This window comes from Apodemus sylvaticus, chromosome 6, assembly GCF_947179515.1.
Source record: "Apodemus sylvaticus chromosome 6, mApoSyl1.1, whole genome shotgun sequence".
Classification (NCBI taxonomy): Eukaryota; Metazoa; Chordata; class Mammalia; order Rodentia; family Muridae; genus Apodemus; species Apodemus sylvaticus.
This window is the reverse complement of record NC_067477.1, coordinates 69,869,873-69,896,881: the sequence shown is the minus strand read 5'-3', so window position 1 is coordinate 69,896,881 and position 27,009 is coordinate 69,869,873. Positions and strand designations below refer to the sequence as shown.

Sequence of the window (27,009 nt, the reverse complement as noted above, 5' to 3'; positions counted from 1 at the left end):
GCACCTGGCAGGGATTTCACAGTAATGGTAATCGAGGAAAAGTTTGGGAGGGAGTCCATCAGGTGTGACTGAGGCTCTGAGTCTCCACTTGAGCCTCGAAGGGCGCTAGGACAGTAAGGGACACTGAATGACGATTTTAAATTGCCAACCATTTTCCTGCAGCACTGAAGGTTTGGCTTTGTGTCAAACAGAAGAGTGACAGGAGTCAATCACAAATCCCACGGCGGTAAGGCCAGGCTGGGATAGATTAGCTGCATGATCACCACAGAGAACGGGCTTGAGTCGAGTGTCTGATGTCCTAGCACAGACTAGCAGTTATCATTCTTCAAAAATGTGGGTTTTGCCTGGCTGTGCGCAGACATGACAGAGACTTCACGGAGTGGACAGCAGGAGAAAGGTCTGAGGCAGGCGAGGCCTCGAGCCCGCCCGTCCTCTCTCATCTCAAGGTTGCCCCAAGTCTTTAAAAACAGCTACGCACACACGCATTGCTTTGTGCCCAGTTTAAACCAGCGACAGGTCAAAAGCAATAGCGACAGTACAACACGGCTTCCCAATACTTCCATTCTCAGCATGGCATGCTTTTCTTTAAGCAATCCTTATGCTAGACGCTGAGGTTATGTGTAGTCTTCTATCTCAAACGATGCTTCTGTGCACACGCTTAGATCTTTATCATCTTGTTCAGTAGGAGTGTGTCCTTACATTCAGACTTTCTGGCTAAAAAGCTGTACACATCCAAGACTTCCATCCACTACTAAACTGTCCTTGGTGGAGATGACGCGGGGTGTGCTCAGCGCTGAGCATGCGCACTACTGCCCGCTGACGCTTGTTGGCGCACTGCTCAGCTCTGTCCACGTGGCGGTGAGCAGGGGTGGCCATCGTCCTTCCAGCATTCGGGTGGAGCTGTCACGCTCTCCGTGACTGGGGCACCGTCTGCATTTCTTTCCTTAGGTCTGTCTGCTCATTATCTTTGCCCGTTCGTCTGCTGGGTCATTATTATTTTACTTCTGGATTTACATGACGTTCTTAAATATTAAAGGAATCAATCCCTCGTCTGTGTTGTGAATGGAAAATATCTTGAAAGGGACCCATCAAGAGGTCTCTTCTAAAAGAGCAGAGACATCTCAACATTTTGTGCCTGTGCTTGGGCAGACCTTGGAAGCTGCTGGGTCTCTCCACCTGGCAAAACCGGGGTATGAAAATCAAAACTAAAATCTTAGATATGGAGGGCGGAGGTTAGGTCAGAGAGGTAGGCGAATGGAATGTGGAGGTTCAGAACACCTGAGCAGTGGGAACAGTGGGTGAGGGGAGGTGGGATGGAGAACTGGAGTAGATTAAAGGGGCGAATCGAATCGGGGATTCACACCAAATGCTGCTTTTGAGGCTCACTCGCGTTCAGTCAGAAGTGTCAGACAACACCTGTCTGTCTGCCCTGTTCTGGTCTGTGCGCTCTGCACCACACCCAACAGAGTGTGACTGGGACCCAGGGAGACCTGGGACCTGCTGAGCGCTTCCCAGCACGAGCTGGCCTCCAGGCACAGCCAGGCATGCGTGAACCGGGGGACTGTGACATCAGCACACTGTGGTGTGACTGCTTCACAGATGTAGCAAGCAGTGTGTAGTGTGGACCGAGGAAGGGTGACTTAGCTTGTCTTTCACTCAAAGTCAACTAAAGAGAAACGCTACTCTGTACTCAGTGGGAAAAGCAAACACTGTGAGACAGCACAACCCGACCAGCACGGCCCGGGAGCTCTGCTCTGTGTTCTTTTGAGCCCTTTTATGGAGGACAGATACATTTGAAAGTCCGTGTTGGATATCCTATTCAGTAACTTGCTTCCGCAGACCTGTTTCGACCCGGATACAAAAAACTCCAGTGCATTTTCACAGCCACTTACTATTTTATCACGTGGACGTGCCCCAGCTTATTTAATTGAATCTTGTCATGATTGGCATTTTAGCTTCCTCCTGATATCTGCTTTCTTTTTCAAATAATGCTCCACGAATATTCAGTCTAACACTGGTAGAGAATTTTCTTGTCCTTTCCAGGCAACCTGCAGCAACAGCTCAGGGACCCCATGTAATACAAATTTTTTTCTCACACTCTAGGACCAGCTTTCACTGTAGGTAATAAGCACCGAGGCAGATCCGCGTTTGTGGGGGGATATATGAGTCCCTGTTTACGGTGGACTTTAAAAGCACACCCCTCTCACCCTCTTTGTTCATCCTTGTATTAATGCCTGCAATTTGAGTTGACCGCCACTAGGTGGCAGAGGAGCACCAGAATTCATTTGTTCTTGAGGAACACTCCCCCCCCCCACCCCCCATTCTAATTGGGCCCTCGCCCCAATCCTCATAAACACAATTGGATTTAACTAGCAATGTGTCTGGTTAGGAGAATGATAGGCAAATGCAGACGCATCTTTCCCATCACCACCTAGGTCTTAGTGTTTCATTCAGTCGCTTTTATTTCTACCACAAGAAAAACCAGTGTACCTCTGCTCACAGTTTTCCCCAAACACTTCTGTTTGTCTTTTGCTTGCCCTCCTGCGTCTACCTCTGCTCCATTTTTCATTGCTTGAAGTTAAGAGATTACAGAGTTTGCTTTCTCCCTGCTGCCCACCTCTCCTGCCTCCCTGTCTCTGCTGAGATGCCGGGCAGCCATGGCCTGAGCAAGTTGTGCTTCAGGAGACGGGTAGCTGCCCTGTGCTTCTTCTCAGCCCCGAGCTCAGCCAGCCAGACTTCAAAAGCCAGAGCTCGCCTTTGGCCCAGCTGCCTTGCACCGCTCCAGCCTCCGCAGCGAGGCCACAGCGTCCGCAGAGGCCACAGCCTCCAGGAGCTTTGAAGCTCCATTTCCTTGTCTGGCGACTCCCATCAGTTTAAAGTGTAGCGGAGTGTTTAGCAGGATATGACACCGTTTCTCCTCTTTGGAGAATTTGAAATACTCAGTTCCCAGCCAGAGTCCTTTGCTCTGGTGGGCGGGGTTGGGGATCCGACAGGAATTACAGCATTCCGACATTTTGTCATTAGCTTGTGGCAAGGAGGCGGGGTAGGCAGAATGGGAGGCTCATTTTGGACATGTGATAGTCATAACCGCATTCCGGTGTTCCTACGGTTCATTCTGTGTGTCGTCTAGGAGACGCATGCGGGTCACTTTTCAGTTAGGAAGAACTACTTCCTTCCTGCTTGGTTTAAGGGTTCTTAAGCCATAATGTTCAACAATTTTCACTATTTTGAATATTGTTAGTGTCCAGTTTACTAACTTATAACTTACTTTTTTCTTAGACAGCAATGGTTGCTGTTAACTAGATTACCAGAGAAGTGGTGTGCCTATCAAGCACTGCACATCCAGAGCTATGGTATACTGGGCAGTGGAGAAGAGTCTGCAGACAGGCCTTGCTTTATGTGGGCTGTGCACAGGACCGAGGACATTGATTATGGACAAGGGACTCAGATCTCATTACATGGAATTTTGGAATCTTGAATCAATTGATCTGGTAGAAATAATAAAAGCTTCAGATTTTTATATTAACCAGGAGAAAAAAATTACTTGCCGTATGACTGTTGTGAAGGTGAGATTAGCAGCGGTAGGCGAGGAAGACTCTTCCGTTTGGGGAACCTTTGCACATCTTCCTTGAAGACTTGAGAGCATAGGGCAGGAATGGCTCGTATATTCTTAAAGAAGTTGAAATTCTGTGTCTTGGCTAGTGAATTTGTGACAAGAAGGGGGAACCCAAAGGCTTCCTTTTGTTTGTAGGGGTGTCATTCATCTCCTTTGGAAAGATAAAGCAATTTTAAAAACACAACGGAAGTAAAAATGATAATTCAGTTATCAGAAGGGTTAAAAAATCCTACAGCTTTCATATTACTACTTAAAAATATGAACCCTGTATGACTAGATAGGATGTTAATGACTTGACATTACAAAATTTATTAAATTTATTTTTAAAGTGGTTTGGTTCCCCCTTTCAAATGCATAAAGCGTGTGGGAGTTGAAATAGATCTGCCCCAGGCTGCCAAAACAAAATTTTAATGGAACTGGAGTCCTTCAGGGATTGTCCTAAATCCACATAATATTCTTAAGTCCTGGTGTTTGCACTGGGACCTGTGTATTAGCGGATGCACGTGTGAATAATATACGTATATCCATCCATCACCCTGGTGACTCCACATCCTTAAGGACTGCCGCACATCAATTATTCCACCTCAGGGGGTAGAGAGATATTTGGGCTAGCATTGACCTCCTTTTCAATCAGGGCCTCCAAACAGAATGTTCTGGAAGTCAAATAGTCCCTTCAGACAGAACCTCTGTTTGAGAATGCGTTTGGCCTGATGTCTCCATGCTGAGGACAATGTGATTACCTGTGTCAGGTATGGAGGCAGCATCCAGAGAAGCAAATGAAAATCCCGTCACTCAGAGTCACCATCGGCATCCAGGATCTCACCGTCTATCTGCATCTTGCATAAGTTATTAGCCAGTCTATCAGGGAAGAGCGTCAACCTCACTGAGCTGCATCTGCTTCTCTCTCTCTCTCTCTCTCTCTCTCTCTCTCTCTCTCTCTCTCTCTCACACACACACACACACACACACACAAAATGTTTAAAATTATAAATTGCTTGAGGAGTTAGATTCACTTTCAAAGGCTTGGAGCCATTTTTATGAACTGAGATCTTGGAAGCAAAGTCTCTTTAGGAGGAACGAGGGTTTTTGCCTTTTTTTTTTTTTGTCTGTTTCTTTTAAAGGAAAACAGACTTTTTAATACATGTGGTTTTAATTAAAAAATACCTTGGAAATTATTTCTTAAATGCACAAAGTTCTCTTCTTAAGCTTCTGATGTTAGAGCTGGAGGTGTGTTACAAATTGTTGTGACCGAGAACCAATGACAAAAGTAGCCACTTCACTCTGTTGGGAAAATGTACAGTGACTAGCCATTTATTTAACTGTGTGCTAAGGACCATATGATGAGAGGGTAAAGTTAAATTGATGATTCAGGTTACCCCAGCCAGGGTACAGTTTACATGGCAATTATGCTGGGTCATCTAAGTGTAATTGGCAAGTAATTTTGTAAGCGAAGGAACATGACAGCTCATTTACATGGTGTTCACTGAGTAAAATTTGGGGACATTTATCAACCACTCTCGAGTGCAGAGTGATCGTATTGATACCCCCCAATCCCCCTCCCCCACCCGGCGTTGCAGGCTGTGGGGAGCTGGTTCTCACAATGAGTCCTGAGGCACACAATCCCTTCTACAGTGCAAAGTACTAGACACTGTCATTCCAAAGTGAGTGAAACCACAGCTCTTTTCTACAGGAACTTAAGGGTGGGAAACAGACCGGTCAAAAACTTTAACAGAGGTCTGTAAGTGGAGGCTTGAAGCCTGCTGTGGATATACGCTGCTAGGGTGGAAGATGAGGGAGCCTTGCTAGAGGGCACACTGAATTGAATTTTAAAGGATGACACAGCTTTGCAGAAACAGCACTCGCCACACAGAGGCACAGCAAGAACAGAATCCTAGAGGAGCAAGTAGGCTATCGGGTGGAGAACCCTCGGAGTTGAGCTCACAGGACCTGCAGCCAGATAAGGGCAGACCCTGGCCAGCCACTCAAGGACTCAAGAGGAGGCAGGCCTCTACCTGAGCTCTTCTGAAGACATCGTTTTGTGTAGGAACAATTTCTCTGCTCTTATGATGTACTAGGTTCTGTACTCTGTGTATCGAGGGATTTTTATCTTTATTACCACCTAGGAAAGAGGCACTAAAATTCCTTTCAAAAACAAGGAAACTAAATAGACAGGGGTTGCCCAGAATTAAACATAGAGTGATAAAGGAGCGGGGCTTTGAGCATAACTGTCCAGGTCTGAAGCCCTGCCTCTAACGCTAATCCACATGACACTTTTGGCTTCCTTAGCACAGTCTGCTGGAAATTCTAGACTATCTGTACTCACTAGGCCGCGAGAGCGGTGAGTGTGGCCATTCTGCTCATAGTCCTCATTGTAAGTTTGAGATAATAGTGCCTGTAGCGTACTAACACACAAGCAGTGTGCAGTGTGGAGGGAGGCCACACACCGTGTAGTCAACCTAAGAAGGGAAATGATGCCACTTAGAGCTAGGGCAGTGTTAGCATGCAAGGCGTGGGTGGGGACAAGGGCTGGGCTCAGTCACTGACCTGGTGTGTGGATCTTGTTGGCATTTTCTTGTATCACTTCTGATTTCCAGCCAAGATGTTGGAGAGATGACTTGGCAGAAGAATCCGAGGAACAGGGGAGGTCACAGAGCTCTCGAATTCCTGGGGTAATGTGGGCTCAGGATAAAAGTTAAAAGAGACTTCCTCAGAGATGGCTAAACTTAGAAGGGACAGTCTGGGGACAGAACTGCCCTGGGGTAGATGAGTAGTTGGATAGTCTTTGAGACTCTTCTCTCTTTGAAAATTCTTTAGTTTAAAGTAAATAAAACTTCTCCTGTTTCCCTTCCTAAACTGCCTGGAAAAAAAAAAACAGATAAAATCAAAGTATTCAAGGACTGGAAAATACTGAGTCCAAATGCCTTGATTATAGATAAAGGAACGGAAGCCAGAGGGTTACACGACTCATCCGAGGGCACACCCTCAAGGAAAAGGAAGACAGGGTCATCGTCTTCTCTTCCTTTGGTCTCAGTAACATTTTTGGTTTTGGTGTCCATGTGGGAAAGCCACTGATAGATAGTGAGACCAAAGCAACAGAAATGAAATGTTTGGCTCTGGGAAAGAGAGTATTGCCACGAAGGGGTTCCTATCACATGGAGACCTAGGCCATTCGTTTATCAGCCTGAGAATGAGAATTTAAACATTTGTGCATGGCTAGGGAGGTGGCTCAGTGCGTAAGACCATTTTATCTGCAAGCAGGAGGAGCTGAGTTCAAATAGTTAGTACCTACATAACAAGCCAGTCATGGCTATACAGGACTGTAGACCAAGCACTGGGCGACAGATTCTAAAAACTCATTGTTCAGGCAGCTCAACCCAAAGGGTGAGCTTCCTTTCAAGACAGAAGCCCTCTTTAACGGCAAGTCAGAGCAATAGAGCAAAACCTGTGCTGCTCAGGCCTCCAGAGAAAGCATGAGCCTGTGTGCTGAACGGCATGTGCACATCACACGCCTATACCACACGTACACTGCACACACACGTGTGCATGTACATGCACACACACATGCATATACCACACTACACTGCACATGCACACACACATGCATATACCACACTACACTGAACACATGCGTGTGCATGCACATGCACAAACGCATGCAGTATGTACCCATGCGCGCACGCGCACGCACGCACGCACATACACACACACACATACATACATACACACACACACAAACGCTTATGCACACTGGCATACACACTCAACAGGAATTTTTCTAAGCAGTATTCACAGCCAGACCATGCTAATGGTTTCCACTCATTGTCTCTAATTCTCACAACCATAAGGTAGTGTTTTCACCTAGTTTCCAAAAGTCCGTAAAGCAAAACCTTCTTCCTAAGAACAGACCCTGCTAACTTCTGGCTCCACTGTTCTCAAGTGATGTTGATGCCCTGTATGTTTTCCTGAAGTCATCTTTGTCTTTGCAGTGAGATTATTTACACATCGACATCTATAATTTTATCGATATAATTTTGTCATCATTTTTTGTTTGTATCCTCTATATATTTGCATGCATTGCCTTGTCATTAAAGTTTCGATAGAATATCTTACCAGCTTTAAAGAGGTACGTAAACACTTACTGAAAGAGGTCTCGAGCTTCACATGTGTGGCATTTCGAAAGGTGCATTCTATGCTGTGAGCACCGACATCTACCGTGTGTGCATGCATTGTGGAGCGGTGAGCAGGAGCTCCTGGGCTCCTCATGATTGATTAGGACTTGCTTGCTTGCCCGGGCTCGCTGACAGAGCAAATAGCTCTTCCCTGGCCCGGTGCAGAGTGGTTCCTAAGCAGAGACGGGTCTGCGTCAGACTGTAATGGCTTCAGGCTCTGGCTTTTCTGACTAAACACTTATCCCCACCCCACCCCATCCCCCTGTGAAAAGCCTTCTTATTTTCTGAGGGAATGAAAATCTTTGTGTGAAGAAGTGTCACCAAGTGTCTTACTCATCAGCATGTACACCATCTCTCTAAGTGACAATGGAGGTAAGGGTTCATCAGTTCAACATGCCTTTCACATTCGGAGACTCCTGACTAATAACCTCTGGTATTTAGCAGCAGAACAGCCAAAGAACTAGAATTTGGCACATGCTGCTCTCACGCATGGAGAAAAACTTAAAAGACAGAAGATTCGCTCCAAATTTCTTTCTTCTATTCATTTAGAAGAAAAAGCATACCTTTTTCCAATTAAAAAAGTATGAACACACAGAAACATCTGGCCCGTATCACCACAGCAACCTCCTAAAACGGCCCACTTACCTCTAGCGTGCCCTTTGAAAATCAGGTCTGCATGCAGCAGGCAACAAGCCCTTCCTGCTCGCAGGGCTGCACCGGCCACTCACGTCACTGACGTGTCATCACGGCTCTTTCATGAGTCTTGGGGTCAAGTCCTGTGTAGTCACAGTTGCTGGGTTCTTGCCCGCAGCCTGCCCCAGCCTCGCGGGGCACTCAGAGCTCCTTGCTTCTGTGTCTCTGAAAGGCCTCTCTAGACCTGCGTTCAAGTCAGTCCATTCCTCAGGAGCTCTCTGCAGGCCTTGCTGAGACTGGAACTCGCTGGCTTCCACAGCCATTATCCACTTCTGGCCTTTTTATACTTGGCTGGTGTAGTATATTTTAATTTAAACAAACTTGAATCCCATTGGGCAAGGCTATTATTGCTCCATTTTGCTTGAGGCAAAAGGCTCTACCACTTGGTATCACACATAAAATCCCAATTACACGTGTATTCTATGCTAGGCCATACAAATGTACTTACCTCTTGACCCAATGGGTTGGACTGTAAGCTGCCCGAAAACTGTGGTTATGTATTGCTCCTTTTTACATATGCAACTCTGGCAGGAACTGTTTAATGAATGTATTCTATACTTCTATAAAAATACACCGAGAAGACATCCTAATATATAGGTATGTATAATATATGCTTAGAAAAAAGTAAAATTCATGGAGGAAAGAATCTGGAGCTCTTTTTGATACTCATGATGCTTCTCAAATATCGCAGACTCACAGTGCCCAGGGGACCTGGGAGATCAGTCGGTGCCTCCTCACCGTGAGATACCAGAAGGATGGGACCATTTAGAGATGGAGGTCAGGGTTTGGGGTTTGGTGGCAGGCACCTCACAGCTATCTTGCCTGCCCAGACACTTTATTTATTTATAATTAACTAGTTAATTTCCTCGTGTGTGTGTGTGTGTGTGTGTGTGTGTGTGTGACTGTGAGTGTGCAAGCCAGAGGAGGAGCTGCATGAGTCAGTTCTCACCTACCTCAGGGCTCCTCAGAAGGGAAGTCCCTTCCCCCACAGAGCCCTCTCCCAGCCCCTCCCCCAGCTTGTGTTCTTCTTGCCATTTCAGTTATGTGCTCCTTTAAGAACACCAAAGAAGGTTCAGTGTTCCCAAGGATCCAGGCCGTACAGACCAGTGACATAGGATCATGGGGTATGGCCATGCCAATGTTCTTGGCATAGATTCAGTCTTGGGGATTCTCTGCATCATCGGGGAGTGGCCGCAGAGGGACCGTATGCACTACAGGCATTTTGGAGAAGATATGCTCGCTCGCAGCATGAGGTTGGAGACAAGCTCAGGCGTCAGGTTAATAGAAAGAACAAATTCACAAAAGAAATAAAACCCTTCTTTAGGGAGAAGTGGAGAAGGAGAGTCTATTGAAGAATCCTTTAACAGCCCGATAGCTCACTGACAGTTCTGTTAATGTGCTGGCTTGGCTGCCATCTCTGGGGCCTGTTGCGAATTCCTTACTTGATATTATTAATGGTTAATGGGCACACCTGAAATCAAGCAATAAAGCACCATTTGGGTAATAGTTATATTAAATGGTTCTTTTATACAACATCGAGCTTATCAGATTATCTCGTTCCTTTCTAATAACGAATACCTCGTCTTTTCCAATTTCCTAATCAAATGTTTCCCCATCATTCCGAAGCACAGTCCGTTTCCAGATGCATCTGCTCTGTAGTCTCAGCTTCGATGATGTCAAACTGCCACCCTCCTGGGTCCCTCCATTCTCCCTGGCCCCGAGACATACGCCCCTGCCTCTTTGAAAGCTACTGATCACCAGACAGTCAATACAGGAAAATAGTGAGCCAAAGACATCACGAGGCTGAATTTATAGCGATGTAGAGATTTATCCAATAGGTTTCTCCCTAAAGTTTGGCGGATTCATCTGACGTTTCTCTTCTCCCTGCTTCCATTTCTGAAACCTGCATACCATACCCTAATCTAAATGGCATTGCTTCAGTGTCGAGGCATCCCACAGCAGGGACAGAAAGCAAAGGATGTTATGATTCACTATGAGGTAGTAAACATTTAGATATCCATAGGTGCTGCCTTAATTGTACTGATCAGAAATATTGAGGGCTCTGAAAAGATGGCTCAGCAGTTAAGAGCATTTACTGTTCATGCAAGGGACTTGGGCTCTGTTCCCAGCATTCACATAGTGACTCACAACCATCCACACTTTCATTTCCAGGGGATCCAACTCCCTCTTCTGGTCTCCACAGGCACTGCATGCACACAGTGAACATATGTACAAGCACGTAATAATGCCCATACAGATAAATAAATACATCTGAAGTATTTTTAAATTATTATGTTTAAAAGGAAGGATCAAGATTTCTGAGCATTGCATAGTTTTGTTGTTTGTTTGTTTGTTTTTTAATCCGACTGAATGAATACCTGTAGCAGAGAGAACGATGTAAGAAATGCTGAACAGGACACAGGGAGCCAGATATTGTCTCTTTCTGGAATATTGAGCTGAGATGTTACTGCATCTTCTGAGAAGGCTGGATTACATAAGTCATCATTTTGAATTGTGTTAGTTCAAATCTGTATCTCTGGGTTACATTGCTATCTCTCTTAGTTTCATACTGTCTCTTTTCATTTTGTCTCTGCCTATGATACTTTTAAAAGTCCCCTTTCTCCTGGAAGAAAAGAACAGGTCAGACTCACCACTGGCATCCACGACCCAGTCTGCATTCCCCAAGTTCAGCTGTCCACTAAGGTCAGAGCCCACAGATTTTGGTCCTCATGTCTCCATTGTCTGGCTTGGCATTATAGACCACACACAGTACGCCAATCACAGAAAGAAGACCTGATCTTACAATTTATGATTACCTAACTCCTTCAATTAAAATGAAATCCAGTGCAGAGTCACTTGATCCTGTGTCAGATATGCTTAATACCAAGCACAGTACAGGGTATTCATGTATTGTCCCATGATGGTTTAACAAAAACACATTTGTATATTTTGGAACCTTATTATGAGAAACCAATATTTAGCACACTATACTTCCAATTAGTGAATCTGAGGAATGAATTCTTGCCCCAAAGACTAATGAGTGATTTGGTTGCTGATGGGTACTGTGATTTTCCTTCACTGGACTCCTGTGGTTGGAATGTCTTATAACATTTCAGAGCTGGAAAAGGTTTTTGGAAACCATTTGAATTTCTTAAAGTATCTAAACTTCCCAGTAGAGAGCATCACTGAATACACTCAGCAAATGTTGACTATGACCGAAAACTAGCAAACCCTAGTATGTGATATGAGATGTCTGAGAAGCTAGCAAGCCATTAATTTGTTTATAATTTGCAAGCTAAAGATGGAGATACAGTGGCAGATCCCTGATAAATTCTACAGTAGCAGTGCATGTAAGGAGGAGGAGGAAGAGAGGAGGAGGAGAAGGAGGAAGAAGGAAGGAGGAGGAGGGGAGGAAGAAGAGAAGAAGGGGAGGAAGAAGAGAAGGAGAAGGAGGAAGAAGAGGAGGAAAAGGAAGGGAGGAGGAGGAAGAGAGGAGGAGGGGAGGAAGAGAGGAGGAGGAGGCAGAAGAGAGGAGGAGGAGGAAGAGAGGAGGAGGAGGAGGCGGAAGAGAAGAGGAGGAGGAAGAGAGGAGGAGGAGAAAGAGAGGAGGAAGAGAAAGAGAGGAGGAGGAGGAAGAGAGGAGGAGGAAGAGAGGAAGAGAAGGAGAGGAGGAGGAGGAAGAGAGGAGGAGGAAGAGGGGAGTAGGAGGAGGAGGAGAGGAGGAGGAGGAGAGGAGGAGGAGTAAGAGAGGAGGAGGAGGAGAGGAAGAGGAGGAGAGGAGGAGGAGGAGAGGAGGAGGAGTAAGAGAGGAGGAGGAGGAGAGGAAGAGGAGGAGAGGAGGAGGAGGAGAGGAGGAGGAGTAAGAGAGGAGGAGGAGTAAGAGAGGAGGAGGAGGAGGAGAGGAGGAGGAGAAGAGGAGAGGAGGAGGAGAGGAGGAGAGGAGGAAGAGGAGAGGAGAGGAGGAGGAAGAGGAGAGGAGGGGAGGAGGAGGAGGAGAGGAGGGGGAGGAGAGGATGGGAGGAGGAGAGGAGGAGGGTAGGAGGAGGAGAGGAGAGGAGGAGGAGGAGGGGGGAGAAGGAGGAAGAGGAGGGGGGAGAGGAGGAAGAGGAGGGTGAGGAGAGGAGAGGAGGAGGAGGGGAGAGGAGGAGGAGGAGAGGAGAGGAGGAGGAGGAGGAGGGGGGTAGAAGGAGGAGGAAGAAGGGGAGGAGAGGAGAGGAGGAGGAGGAGGAAGGGAGAAGGAGGAGGAGGAGGGGGAGGAGAGAAGAGGAGGAGGAGGAGGGGAGGAGGAGGAGGGGGGAGAAGGAGGAGGAGGAGGGGGAGGAGGAGGGGAGGAGAAGGAGGAGGAGGAGGGGGGAGAGGAGAGGAGGAGGAGGAGAGGAGAGGAGGAGGAGGAGGAGGAGGAGGGGAGGAGGAGGAGGAGAGGAGGAGGAGGAGGAGAGGAGAGGAGGAGGAGGAGGAGGAGGAGGAGGGGAGGAGGAGAGGAGGAGGAGGAGGAGAGGAGAGGAGGAGGAGAGGAGGAGGGGAGGAGGAGGAGAGGAGAGGAGGAGGAGGAGGAGAGGAGAGGAGGAGGAGAGGAGGAGGGGAGGAGGAGGAGAGGAGAGGAGGAAGAGGAGGAGGGGGGAGGAAGAGGAAGGGGGAGGAGAGGAGAGGAGGAGGAGGAGGAGGAGGAGGAGAAGGAGGAGGAGGAGGAGGAGGAGGAGGAGGAGGAGGAGGAGGAGGAGGAGGAGGAGGAGGAGGAGAGGAATGACCACCATCAAGTGTATCTGGGGAAGTTTCCTGGAAGCAGTGACTGCGTTTGAGATGAACTGAGAGAGAAGTGAGTGATTGTTACAAGGAGAAATCCTCATGATGTACTTGGTGTATTTCTTTATAAGACAGCATCACATCTTAAGAAATAAGCTGTTAAAGGGAAAAAAATCAGGAAAGCCTTGGACTTTAGACCCTAGCAGCTAGCTGTCCCTCTCTATCCTGTGGCTCCTGCAGAGTCAAGGAACAGAGAGGAACCAGCTGACCCCATATCTCTGGGTGCATTAGGTGACATAAGGCTGCCGCGTTTTTCTGCTGCCAGCTTCTGTGGTTTCATAAAGACTTGCATTACTAATGGTTCTTAGACATGAAGGGGCGTGCAGGAGTGCGGTGGGAATTCGCTGTATTTTACTGACTACTGCCACTCTCCACATAGCCTATGGGATGTGACTTTTCATAAAATTGTAATGAATTTCTGCATTTGTTGAGCAGTTTCCAAACAGATGCACTCACTCTGCTAGTCTAACAGAAACATTGAAAGCCCAGACCCCAAATATCAATAGCTTTTAGTATTGCGAATTAATCTGTCTGTTGGGTAAATAGGGCTGTGTGGTTCCTGATAAAAAGCAGCAAGCAATTCTGCACGTGTGTTTCATGTGTAACCACCTTCCCAGAGCCTGAGGGTCCTGTGCTTCTTTTCAGAGTTTTAAGTTGAACGTAGACAGTCACTGTGCCCTCAAGGAAGCCGTGGAGGAAGAAGGACACCGACTTCTGGAGCTTGTCGCTTCTCACAAAGCAGGTAAATCCTCCTGAAGTATTGCGCGCCTTTATGTCTCCAGACTATTAAGAATGAAGAAGCATTGCTGTAAATTACTGCATATATTCACTTCCTTATGTATTATTAATATTTACATTATCAGATTGACCTTCAAGATTTATAAATGTTTCATATACTGCATACAATGCTGTGATACTTATAAGATGAAATACTGCCTCCAAACAGTCTGTTCATTTTATTTGGGGCTCGCCATCCTCCTGAGCTCCAATTGAAATCACACTCCTGAAATCTTCCCGTTACATGCTTCTTGATGTAGGGGCTCTGGAAGTAACATTAAGATAATGAATGAGAGCTGTTCTTATAGGCACACTGCATACCCACTAGGGTGAAGGTAGACGCCATTATGGATCTAAGGCAGGCTGCCCACAGACACCCCACTATTTCCCTGCCATTTCACGCATGCGGACATTTGGCACATTCTCTGTAGGTCTCTGTGTTAGCAGAGGCTTAGGCCTTTGACCAGTTCTTAGACCAATGTTGATGCGTTTATGAAAAACCCATTGTTGTGATTACAAAAAGATAATGAGCTCTTAAGATGTGTTCTATGAGGTATGGTGAGGTGTGGGGGAAGAGGGTGCCTCAGCGGACCCATGCCGAGCCATCCTTCCCCCTGAGAGACCAGAGACACGACATTATAGTATAGAATGGAGTTTATTCGGGGCATGGGGAGGGCAGTTAAGAGGGTAGCAGAGGCAGAGAGAAGGAGAGAGTAGAGAAGTAGAGACCAGCCATGACCACGTCAATGGGGGGAGGGGAGAGAGAAGAGCCCAAGAGGGCAAGAGAGAAGCAAGCAGGGAGCAGGAGTAAGAGAGTAAGAGACAGGAGAGAGGAGGGGCAAGAAGCCCCTTGTATAGTGGGCCAGGCCTGCCTGACTGTTGTCAGGTAACTGTAGGGAGGGGCATACCTGGCTATTGCCAGGTAACTGTGGGGTGGAGTTTAGGCAGAATCCTAGCATGCATTATGAACATAAAGTAGTTTCCTTGTATGGTTTCACTTACCCCTATAGTCAAAGACCACAAAAAAAAGGTGCACTGACGCTCTGCCCACCACCCCACTTACTATACAAACAGGAAAAGGACAGAATTAAGCAGATGTGTTAGTGCCAAATAGCGGTCTCTTGAGTCTGGCCTCTTTACTGTATTTCCAATGGAATTACCTGTATCTGTTTTCAGATATCTTTCTTTCTGATCATTAGGAAGTCTCCATGCAGATAAAGCCAGGGCCTTATCCTGGAGGTGTAAAGCTCTAGTGTTAATGACATTTACACATCACGATCTGTCCCACTTGTGTTGTTTGCACCAAACCACGGAGTCTGCATCCGTTTCTGCACATGCTTGCCCTGCTTTTGTGTTGTTATGTTTGGCACTGCCAGTCTCAGCTCTGAGCGGCAAGTAGCAGGCAACGGGAAGGTCGTTGAGAAGCATGCGTGTGGTCTGAAAGAGCCACCCAGGTTTCTATGTTAAGTCGGGGAAAGATGGCAGGGAAAGATGCAGCCGGGCCCACAACTTGTGCTCTCCTCTCCTTTGGAGAAGGACTGAAGGACATGCTGAAGATGATTGCCAGTCAATGGAAGGAGCTGCAGAGGCAAATCAAACGGCAACACAGCTGGATTCTCAGAGCTCTGGACACCATCAAAGCCGAGATACTGGCTACTGATGTGTCTGTGGAGGACGAGGCGGGGACGGGAAGCCCCAAGGTAAGTGGCTTGAAGTTTGCCTTACTCCCTCTTATTCCTGTCTTCTTTTGAACTAGGCACCACTGAAGTTTTCTTTCCACCCCTAAGGCTCGTCGTTTCTAGTGGGTAAACTTTGTAACTCCTCTGTCTCTCTCTCTCTCTCCTTCCATATATATGTGTGTGTGTGTGTGTGTGTGTGTATCTTGGCTGAAAACAAAACAAAAGGCGACAACTTTCAAGTTTTCCAGGAAGAGGTCTCTTTGTACAAAGTAGCAGGAGCAGAAGGGGGACAGGATTCTCAGGGTGGGAGAATGTGGGGGGGGGCATAAAACATTTAGTAAACAAAACATAAAGCATCTTTAACATGAATAATCAGAATGGTTTTAAATTGTTTTGTTGCAACTATAAATCACTATAATCAGTGCAATCACTCAGCTCTGACATCCATTAGCCGCTTGGTTACAGCAAATTAACAAAGAAGAGAGAAAGTGATTCATTATCTCATTCCTGTTAATGACTATCAGATGCATTGCCTAATTAGGGGATGGTCATTGTAGTGCGAAGAAGGTCATATGCTTTGCTACAAATCTTTTTGTTCAGAGTGTAACTTCTCCATAATGGTGCATGCACCGAATACAGCAAGTATTTTTTAAAAACGAGTATTGGCATGTTTTGATTATCCATTTTGGATTTACAAAATAGCCTGTGAAACATATGCCACTGAACATTAAATGAAGCGCCTTTTTATTCGGAATACTACTGCCGTAAAGGTATGCTTTGGATTTACAATGTCGAAAACAATTTTATTAATTTGACATTCTCTTAACAGTTTCTCAATTTGTGGAAGGGACTCCAGAAATTAGCTGCATGGTAGACTCAGGGTCTGAACATATTGGAGCACGGAAAGACAGATTGAAAAGTTCATGGTTTCTATTCCTGGAAACCCATGGACAGAGCGAGCAACACTGTCCAACCACAGTTCTTCAGCATACGCGTGCACGGACATTGTGCTGGGAGCGAGCTAGCGCCTACTGTGCCCTCTGAGACTCAGACTTTTACCACAGGCAGAGCAGGAACCCACACCAGCCCCAGGACACTGAGACCATGCAGCCAGTGAAAAAGCTCAGGGGATCCCCTTTATCTGTTGAAAATAGAATTGAAGCAGCAAGATCAGGCCCACTGGAACCTCTGTGGGGAGGCCACCTTTCAGGAAACACTTGAAGAGAGAGAGAGAGAAATGCGGGACACGTGAATACATATTTTAGGAAGTGACCTGAAGGGAGGGAGGTTCAACGCTGCAGCCCCCACCAGGGACTGGACTGTAGTCAGCAGGCATCTGACTTCACTCAACGGCTTCACTCTGGAAGTGGAGCCTGAATGCCGAGAAAGCACACAACTGAAAGCTGGGTGGTGTTTTATCCATTTACCAAAAAGAGGGGCTGACAGGTAGACTCGTGGTAGAGTACTTGCCTAGGATGCACTAGGACATAGGCGAGACAGCCACGAAACCAAACCAAAAACTCTCTGTCACATCCAGTTCCCATTCACAGGCCGCTCTGCATTCTGGCATCACAGCAAACCCTAAACACAGTAAAGAGGCCCCAGAGAGGTTAGCCAGTTTGTCTAAGAGCACACAGCCACTGAGTCTCAGAGCTAGGGCTCAAGTCTGCACTTTCAGGCTTAGATCCCAGGTTCTCCCAGCTTGCGCTCCACCCTCGGCTCCCTGCTGCCAGGACCCCTGGCGGAGCGTGCGCACTGGGCCGTTAGCAAGGCGGAGGTGGAAAGGGTCAGGAAGCTTTTGAGACTGTACTATTAAAATGACAAAGGGAAGCAGGTTGCTGGGAAGAAGAGATTCAGGAAAGTCGAGGGAGGGAGGGCTGCTGTGAGGGAGTGACTTTCCCCGGAGTGCTAGGGTCTGAGAAGGGTAAGCAGGGAGGAGTAAGCTGTTGGCTTGCTGTGGGGGAGGGGAAGGTTGTGTTTAAGTGGGAAATAGCCCAGGGTTTCTGTGTATAAGGCATGAGGCTAGCTTGGGTGGATGACTTACAGAATGAGGTTGGGCACGATATTCCACAGGGGTCTCCAGAGATGCACCCAGACTGATGGGAGAACTGTGCTGGGTTAAGTAATGCTGTTCAACTGGGCTGGGGTTCAGTCAGCTAGTTTTCCAGAGAAAAAGAGACAACAGCGTCCCCAGAGAATGCCTCCTCTGAGCACCTCCCTATGGTCTAACAGGAACCCCTGTAAGAGGATCACCGCCCCCCCACCCCCCAATCAATGAATGGGAGGATGTCTGAGACATTGTTACTTAAATAGCAGATAGTACCAGCTAAGGTGTTTAAACTAGGCTTGTATGATTAAACTGATCTATATTTTATTCTGATGAAATGTTACATGGCCATTTGAAAGCAGTGTTTTAGACAACTTTGTAAAAAGTAGATGATATCTGTGTTTAGCTATATATTTTAAAATAACTTAATTTTCTAAGTCTCTACCTTGATTGAGAACTATTATAAGGAGGGAATAAAGAGTAAATATAAACTATAAGAGTTAAAAATTATTTAAAAGGCCAAATGAGGGACACGGTGCTTTAGGAAGGGGTGGCCTTGAGTTAAGGGTGAGAAGGGCAAATTACTATCCTGACCTATGATGATCCCTGCCCCTGATTCTGGAAAACAAAAGAAAAACAACAAACACTTCCATTTTGAGTCACTGCAGAAGAAACTATGCCTGGAGTTTCATCAGCTTACAGAGAACAACTTGTCCTTATTAAGCCATTTATGCTCCGTGGTACCTTCACATCACCACACAAATGTCACAAATGAAAACACTGACAAGAAGAGAGTGTGTGTGTTGTCTGCACATGGGGAACCGGAAGCTGCAGAGCCAGCTGATCTTCCCTGACAAACACATCCATCCTCAAGAATGCGTGTAAAATAAACTTAAGGTTAAGGATGCAATGGGAAACGACCAGATTCCTTTTTCCTATTTTGTTTAATGTCTATGAATTGTTCCTCTTAGACTTGGGACACACTAAATATCGAGGAGACAGACTTAGAGTGCTTGAATTAAATGGCCGACACTTACTACCAGGTGATTTTGGACAATTATCCAACGTCTCTGTGCCTCCTACGTCTCATCTGTAAAATGGAGGTCATGGGGTCAGCGGGATGCTCATGGTTTGGAGGCATCCGGCCAGTTGGCCTGGGTTAATCTCTGGGAGACCCATGTGGTGGGATTCGAAAAGCTAACTTCCCCTAAATTGTTTTCTACCCTCCACATGTGCATTGTGACACGCCTAAGTCATCTCCCCAACTCTGGTCCAGCATAATATTTTAAAATTTTTTGAAGGGGTAAAGATAATTTCTTCCTCAAAAATCTGTTATTTTAGTTTAAAGAATGCTTATGAGTGGGTGTTTTGTGGAATACTCAAAGTCCTAGCACTCAAGAGGCAGAGGCTTTAGGATCATTGAAGACCGGGGTAACTGAGCTCCAAGCCAGCAATGACATAAACGCAGTATGCAGAACAGAGCCTTGCACAGAGGAAATCCTAAACAGGCAAAGGATAATGCAGACGCCTTTGCCCAAGACACAAGAGACAAATGATCATAACGGATTTGATAACGTTCCAGTAGGAACTGTAAAGGGATGCTATAAGTACGTGGAGGAGGAGCATCGGGGAAAGATACGGAAGGAGTTGACTCTTTAAAGTAAGGGTGGATGGGAGGATATCTGCCAATGTGGAAATGAAGGGCAAAGAGCTAAGCACGCTGAAGACCATCTCAGAAGCATGAGACAGTTGGTGGGTCTGGAACCCAGAACCATTGCCACAGGTTATGGTTGCCTGCCAGGATCTTTACTGTGGCTCCCAGTATGAAAAATTGATCCTGACTAACTAGTGATTGGAGCGATCAGACTCCAAGTCTGACGGACACACATACATATTGCTTAAGAATTTTCTGTCATGTAGCGTCAGGTAGTGGGAGCTGAGACAGGCCATACTAGAGCCCCCTGGACTGAGGGCTAGCCTCCGCTGCTTCTTGTCCCTTCCAGGAGTTCTTCCTATGACGCGACCTTGCTCGGGTCACTCACAAGTCAGTGCCAGAAAATGCATCCCCAACACAGAAGTTACGATTGTCTGTTTCATCTGAGACCTAAGAGAGGAATGAAAATTAAAACATGATAAAAATAACTCCAGAACTCATCTTAGGTTTACTTCAGAAGCTATTGGGAGCTCGAGAAGCATAATAGAAAATCTAAGGAATATATCTAGGGGGTATTTTTCTTTTTTACCTTGTTTGAGAGACTGCGGGAAAGGGCTTGGTCTTAGAAATCTTGTAAAGGAGGAAGATAGGAGGAAATTCAAAGACTGTGGGAAAGTCTCCCCCAGGACACGGCAGCGTGCCTTATTTGTTGGATTTCATTTTTTAAAGAAGTATTTTCCCAGGACTGCGAGATCTTTATACATGGAAATAGAGAACATAATTCATCAGTTCTAGAAATACAGCTTTAGCATGTGCACCCAAGAATTTGAAATATTCTTGTAATTATGTATTTTCAGAAAGACTGGTAAAAGTTTATCAACTTAAACTAGAGGCCTAGTATTTTATTTATTTTAGCGATGTGCAGTTGGACGATTTAAAAAAATATAGTGACTACCCAACGTTTTAACAGAAGTTACATGTTTTTGACCTTTCAAGGTAAAAGCCAGAATATCCTAAGGAAAAGAAAATTAATCGACATTGTCTCCTTTAAAATATTCTCATTTGCCCTCTCTTTACCTTTTTCTTCTGAAGCTTGGCATCTATCAGGATGTAGAATCGGGGGCCAGGATCTCCCCGTGAGACTTACCCAACTTTGTATCACTGAAGTGTGCAGCAACAGCCTCTTTGTTCTTTTAAAGGAAACAGGTCTAGTCTCTAAAACACAGAACACCTGCAGATTTTGACAGAGTGACCTGCCCTGGGTCCCAAGCAGTATCTTCATTTCCTTAAAGGATGCAGGCATCGGAAGCTCTGGACCGAGGGACACTTAATGTGTCCTCTTTCTCTGAGATTTAGAGATTGGGAATTGTGTAGCTTTTGACTTAGGTAGTTAGTGAGTACCCCACCTATCTCCAGGTGTCAAGTGAGGGAAGTTCAGTGTTAACAGGCCCTCTGACACATTTGCTTACCCAAACGTGTTAACTCAGTGCTTAGGTGAGTGAATTGTGGGTAATTCTGCTTAATTAATTAAAGAACAATAAAGGAGTGAATTAGGGCATATGTTAAGAAGATGTTCTCTGCATTAGATGATGCCTTTGGAGTGATAGTGCAACCAGATGCTGTGGTTCTGGGTTCTGGAATATGGTTTCATCCTGAATTTTTCAAAGCACCACTGAGACTAAGCATTGTCTCTGTATTAGGCTCTGACCTAGCTAAGGGACATTCATAGTCAGTGCGTTCTTTTACATAAGTTCTTCATAAAGAGCCTTGAGATGATAAGTGGGAATCACATTTATATATCGTCAGTTCCTGTACTGCTATGCAGTCATATTAAATCTACTTGAGACCCTTCCTTTTTACCTAAAGCAAAGAAAAACATAGGCAGATGATATCAAAAGGAATGAGAGAGTAAGATTAAATTGTATCTAACAAGGAGACAACAAGGAGAGGCCTCGCTGTTTATTTATTGAGTGTGGACAGGAGACTCTGCCCCGTGCCGAGCTGTACATGAGGGAAGAGGCGCGTTCCTGCTCAGTGGTCTTATCATTCTTGTAAGCACATAGTGTAATGGCTTTTCTAACGTGCTTTGGGCTATCTTAGATCTAGAATAATAGATCACCTAAGATTCAGATCATCTTAATTAGGATGCTGGCAGACTGAAATGGAATGGTGTTCTTGAGGAAAGCAAAAGAGTAAGAAGTGCATTAGCACCTCTTCAGCCTCCACACAGCATCCAGCCAGCTCTCTCAGGGTCCTCCCTGCTCCTGTGTGACCAGCTCTCACATGGGGTCCTCCCTGCTCCTGTGTGACCAGCTGTATTATAGTGTATTATAGTGTAACAGTGTAGTGTAGTGTAGAGTAGTTGTACTATAGGGTAGTGTAGTAAAGAGTAGTGTAGTGTATGTAGTTCAGTTTAGTATACAGCAGTGCAGTGCAGTATAGTGTAGAATAGTGTAGGGTAGTATAGAGTAGTGCACTATATTGTAGTGTAGTGTAGTGTAGTGTAGTGCAGTGCAGTGTAATGTAGAGTAGTGTAGTACAGTGTAGTGCAGTGCAGTGTAGTGCAGTGTACTGCAGTGTAGTGTAGAGTAGTGTAGTATAGTGCAGTGCAGTGTAGTGTACAGCAGTGCAGTGCAGTGTAGAATAGTATAGGGTAGTATAGAATAGTGTAGTATAGGGTAGTGTGGTGTAACTGATAAGACCACAGTTTATGGTCTGTCTTCCCACTGTAGTTCCATCACTGGTGGCCTTGACTAGAGACTAGAAATGTTTGGCTCAGCAAGAATTTGAGTGGAATTCTTTAGTGTCTTATCAACACATAGAAATTTCAGTGAAGTAAGTAGGCATTTGACTTTTCCCTATCTGTTTACTAGTACCCGAAAGTTAAAAAGATACAAACTTAGAGTCCATAGAAAGTAGTCTTCTACTACCAGACTCAAACCTCCCCTTTCTATTCATTATAAAGCTAATACACAATAAACTCAATAGAGAGATTTTTTTTAATGCATAGTGGACATCACCATCTTTTGAAACTCCGTTGTATATAGATATATACTCAAAAAGTTAAGATACAAAAGCATTTCTAAAGATGCTTTCAAATTAATGAGTAGATTCTTTGAAAGTGTGAAACAATGACCTCAGTGTGTCATTTACACTTCTTTCCTGGAGTGTGTTGTTTCTGGCAGGGGAATACTTGGCCAGTATGAGCCTTGCCTGCTAGGGAGCTCACCCTGCTTTGGCTCTTGTGTTTATTGAGTCACACAGGACTGCATATAAAACAGTCAGTCAACACCCTTAAGACTTCAAACTCCAGTTTAGCTCTTCTCACACCTATAATGGATAGCACTTTTATCCAGGGATGTCAAGGGGTATTGAGATGGTCATATTTTGCTCATCTCTTTCAGATACACTTAGTTCAGAGAGCCACTTAGTTGTGATGGTACCAGAACATTTCTAGTCGTATTTCCCACTAAAATGATAGGTAACACTTCTCAAAAAATGTTATATTTTCAAAAAATGTGTATGTAGAGGTTTATTGACATATCTCACAGACAGACAGACAGACAGACAGACAGACACACACACACACACACACACACACACACACACACATTTGTAGGGAAACATTAACTAGATTGGAAGCACTCTAGTCACAAGTACAAGGCCCAGTTCTCCACAACTTTTAGACCATTTTTCACTGAACTTGGGCAACTTGGTTGAGCATTGTCTCCTGGACTAAGTAAATTTGTGGACTTCAGTAAGTGAGAAAGAGCAGAAGAGAAAAAAAAAAAAACAAGCCCAATGAAAAGACTCAGATAAATGAAACAAGAGAGAGAAGAAAGGTGAAAGCAGGAACCATGAATCCAGGGACAAGCCACACAGCCTGAAAGTCATTGCCTGAGCTCGCCTGTGAATGCGTCCTACCATGGCTGCCCATGCTATCCTGTGAGCATCCCTTCCATAGACTGCCCACATGAGGCCTACAGGCATCTCTGGTTTCTTGTCTATTTGAGTGGTGTACCCTCTCTCACTTTCACTTCTTCACTCTGGAAAGTAATTTTTTAAAATATATTTGACATCATAGGTATCATTGTTCCACTACTGTGTGGTTTATAGCATGTGTTGTTAGTATTTATTGCAGCCTTACTATACTCTAGGTTTGCGTTCAGTCCTTTACCTCTTTCCCTGGCATAAGTAAGTTTCATACTAATATTTCATTTCCTGTACCTTCTAGTTTTTCTTTACTTAAAATGTGTTCCCCTCCTTTTTCTCTGCCTAGTTCATGGCTCTCTGTCTACAATGCTCTTACTCATCCGTAAAATCAATGAATATTGACTGCAGTCTTTTAAACTCCATGAATATAATTCTAAAGGGAGTGAACCTAATTTCAATCTGATTATATATGAGAAGACATTTACACCACTAAGAGAATAGTGGGGTAATAGTTTTGTAGTAGTATCTAATATTCAGCTAAGTTAGAAGCCAGGAGATATTGGAGGACAGACATCTCAGGTAACAAACAAACACAAGACAACACACACAAAAAAGAGGAAATGTGAAGTAATGCTAGGAAATGACAGGAAGAAGAGTTTGGCTCTTTTGAAAATGGAGAGGGACCACGGAGGTTAAAACGGATGCATTGTAGAGAGCTTTAAATAATAGGCTGAAGAGTTGTTACACTCACACGAATGCTTCTAATGATTCACTATGTCCATAGAAAACAGATGGCCAAGGTCAGGTGGAAGAGGAAGAGCGAAAAGTCACAGACAGGCTTGGTGGCACACACTTGTAATCCTGGGAGTTGGGAGACCAAGGTAGGAGGATCATAAGTTCAATGCCAACCTGGACTCCATGGCAAGAGCCAATCTTATTGGCCACCAGACCATTAGGGTTTCAGGGAACTTGTGTTTAGAGATGCAAAAGACCAACCTTAAAGTGCTCTTATCATCACCTCACACCATCCCAAGAATGAATGCATGAGCACAGCACAATACAATTTTGAGACCACATTCAATAACTTTTATGTTATACGATTATAAATGATATATTCTTATAAATGTCTTACTGTATTGATGGCTATTGATAATCTCTTACTGCCTTTAGTTTTAAACTTAAGCTTTGTGCATAAGAGAAAACGTAGGATAGATAGAATTTGGTAATAAATGTGCAGTTTCAAAAAGCCACTCTGAGTCTTGAAATATATCCACCATGTTTAAAGGAGACTGCTGTACAGTGATTCAAATGCAGGAGAGGAGGTTACTTGGGAGGTGGAGAAAGAATAGATGAATGTTGATAAAGTAAAGATGAAGTCAATGGATTTAGGATGATGTCAGACTCGGTGCCTTGTCTCTGGGGAAGCGACTGACATGGCGAGTGGGCAGAGGGAGATGCAGGTCTGGGAGAACAGAGTGGGACCCGAATCCCATCCTCTCAAGAGAGAGTTCTTACTGCGTCTATCCTGTCTGAGGTGGACCGCATTTATTGTTTATGCTGCAACTTAATAGTTGATCATACAGACCCTTGTGACGTCACCTTCATCTTAAAGTTCCATTTATCTTTTTTATAGTTGGCTTTGAGGGTGAGTCTACCAAGACTAAAATCTCCTTGGAAGAGCTAGTCCATCTTCAACGTCTCTGTTTCACTCAGTTTACATAATACTTCAGCTTATAGTATATAGTTTATTTACATTTATCTGTTTAATATGTATTTTCTTCTTAATGCTGAGGCTGGAACTCTGTTTTATCTTCCCATCTGTCACAGTGCAGTGTTTATTCTAGCTGTGTAAATAGTGGTCCACTCTTAGCTTTTCTATGGCTCTCCTGCATTTCCTTTCCATGTTGGTTTTCATTCTAAACAAAACAATCTTAAGTGAACCTTTTAGTGGTCATTTTACCTATTTTCCCAATAAGTGGTAATTTATACTATAAAAGAGAAAACGTCCACAATTTTATTATTGCCACTAAGCTTTACTTAAGGCAAATAGGTCCCTTTGGTTAATTAATGTAGTTGGTCACTCAGATTTTATATCTACTTTATTTTTATCTTTGTTTTAAAATGCTTGCTCAAATGGTATGTTCTTGGTAACTTCCTTAAAATAAAAACCTAAAAGCATCTAAAAGGCATTAGTAACTGACCAGCTCACTAGTTGATGAAATTTGTGGTCTTTGCTTTAAAGCTCTGTAACAAAGTTAGGTAAGATTGACCCTGAAAAGGTAGAGGTCTCTAAATTGACATAAATTCAAAGGGCAGAACTAGATCATACCAGTATTTGAATGTCTAACAAAGTCTAATCTCTGACATATTATATTTGCTTCACTATAGTCTGTGTTCATAAATATATCCTTCTAGTAAATGATGAATGTGAGGTTTAGCTAACACAATAAAGTGTGTATGCTTCTAGACCTCTGTAGACTGCACACAGCTGGAGAGCTCTCCCTGTAAAATAGCTGCATGGTTTCTCTGTATAGCATTTCTCTGGAACACACTGTGTAGGCCAGCACCTGTACACACATAAGTGCTCATGTGTTTCCCCAAGCTCTGCTGGGTTTTCTTCCTTGCTGCTCTTCATTTGATATCTCTTGTGTATGTCTGGACTTCATTCTGCCAATAGAACTCCAGGCAAGGAATACTACATTTCACCAGATAGGTGCATGCGGATAAAGCCTGTAAAACCATTCATTTCTAGCAGGAATTTCTGACCCAATTCTGAGGCCAGAAAGAGTGTTGTTTCTTCAACATATTCAAACCTATAGTATTTATTTGCACCATTCAGACAAGAGAGCTAGCTGTGCATTATGAGTTGTGAGTTTTGAAACACTTCTTTGTTTCAACTCTTCTCATTTTCAGCCTCAGTTCCAATGCATGCCAGGCTGTTTACTTGTTTCCCTCCCCTCCTCCCTCCCTCCCCCTTCCTCCCTCTCTTCCCCTTACTTTCTTACTTCTTCCCTTGCAACATGAAAATGACTGCTTTTCACATCATAGTGTTATACTGCTGATTCTTTTTGTTGTTGTTGAGACATTCAATGACATCGCTGATCTTGACTGTTGCAGGGCGGTGCCATCCTGCTTGGCAAATTTCAGTTTCCTCATTATCCAAGGCTTAGGATATTCTATACCTTGGCCTATTGTACTCTTAGTAAGTGATTTTTCAATGATATATATTTTTTAAGTCACACTTTCCTTGACACAATATTCAAAGAACTGTATATGCTTTTTTTTATTCAATATATTTTTTATTTACATTTCAAATGATTTCCCCTTTTCTGGTCCCCCACTCCCCGAAAGTCCCATCAGCCCCCTTCGCTCCCCCTGATTTCCCACCCAACCCTTCCCACTTCCCTGTTCTGGTTTTGCCCTATACTGCTTCACTGAGTCTTTCCAGAACAAGGGACCACTCCTCCGTTCTTCTTGTACCTCATTTGATGTGTGGATTATGTTTTGGGTATTCCAGTTTTCTAGGTTAACATCCACTTATTAGTGAGCGCATACCATGATTCATCTTTTGAGTCTGGGTTACCTCACTTAGTATGATGTTCTCCAGCTCCATTCATTTGCCTAAGAATTTCATGAAT

At 44.7% G+C, this 27,009-nt stretch overlaps 1 protein-coding gene across 1 annotated transcript in view; it reads left to right on the top strand.

The window, feature by feature from the left end:
- Akap6 (A-kinase anchoring protein 6) overlaps window positions 1-27,009 on the top strand; it is a 282,310-nt gene that overhangs the window by 61,896 nt on the left and 193,405 nt on the right. Inside the window, exons 5-6 of the mRNA XM_052185864.1 lie at window positions 13,927-14,023; window positions 15,595-15,758. Of these exons, the coding sequence (XP_052041824.1) occupies window positions 13,927-14,023; window positions 15,595-15,758 (261 nt within the window). The remainder of the gene's footprint in view (window positions 1-13,926; window positions 14,024-15,594; window positions 15,759-27,009) is intronic.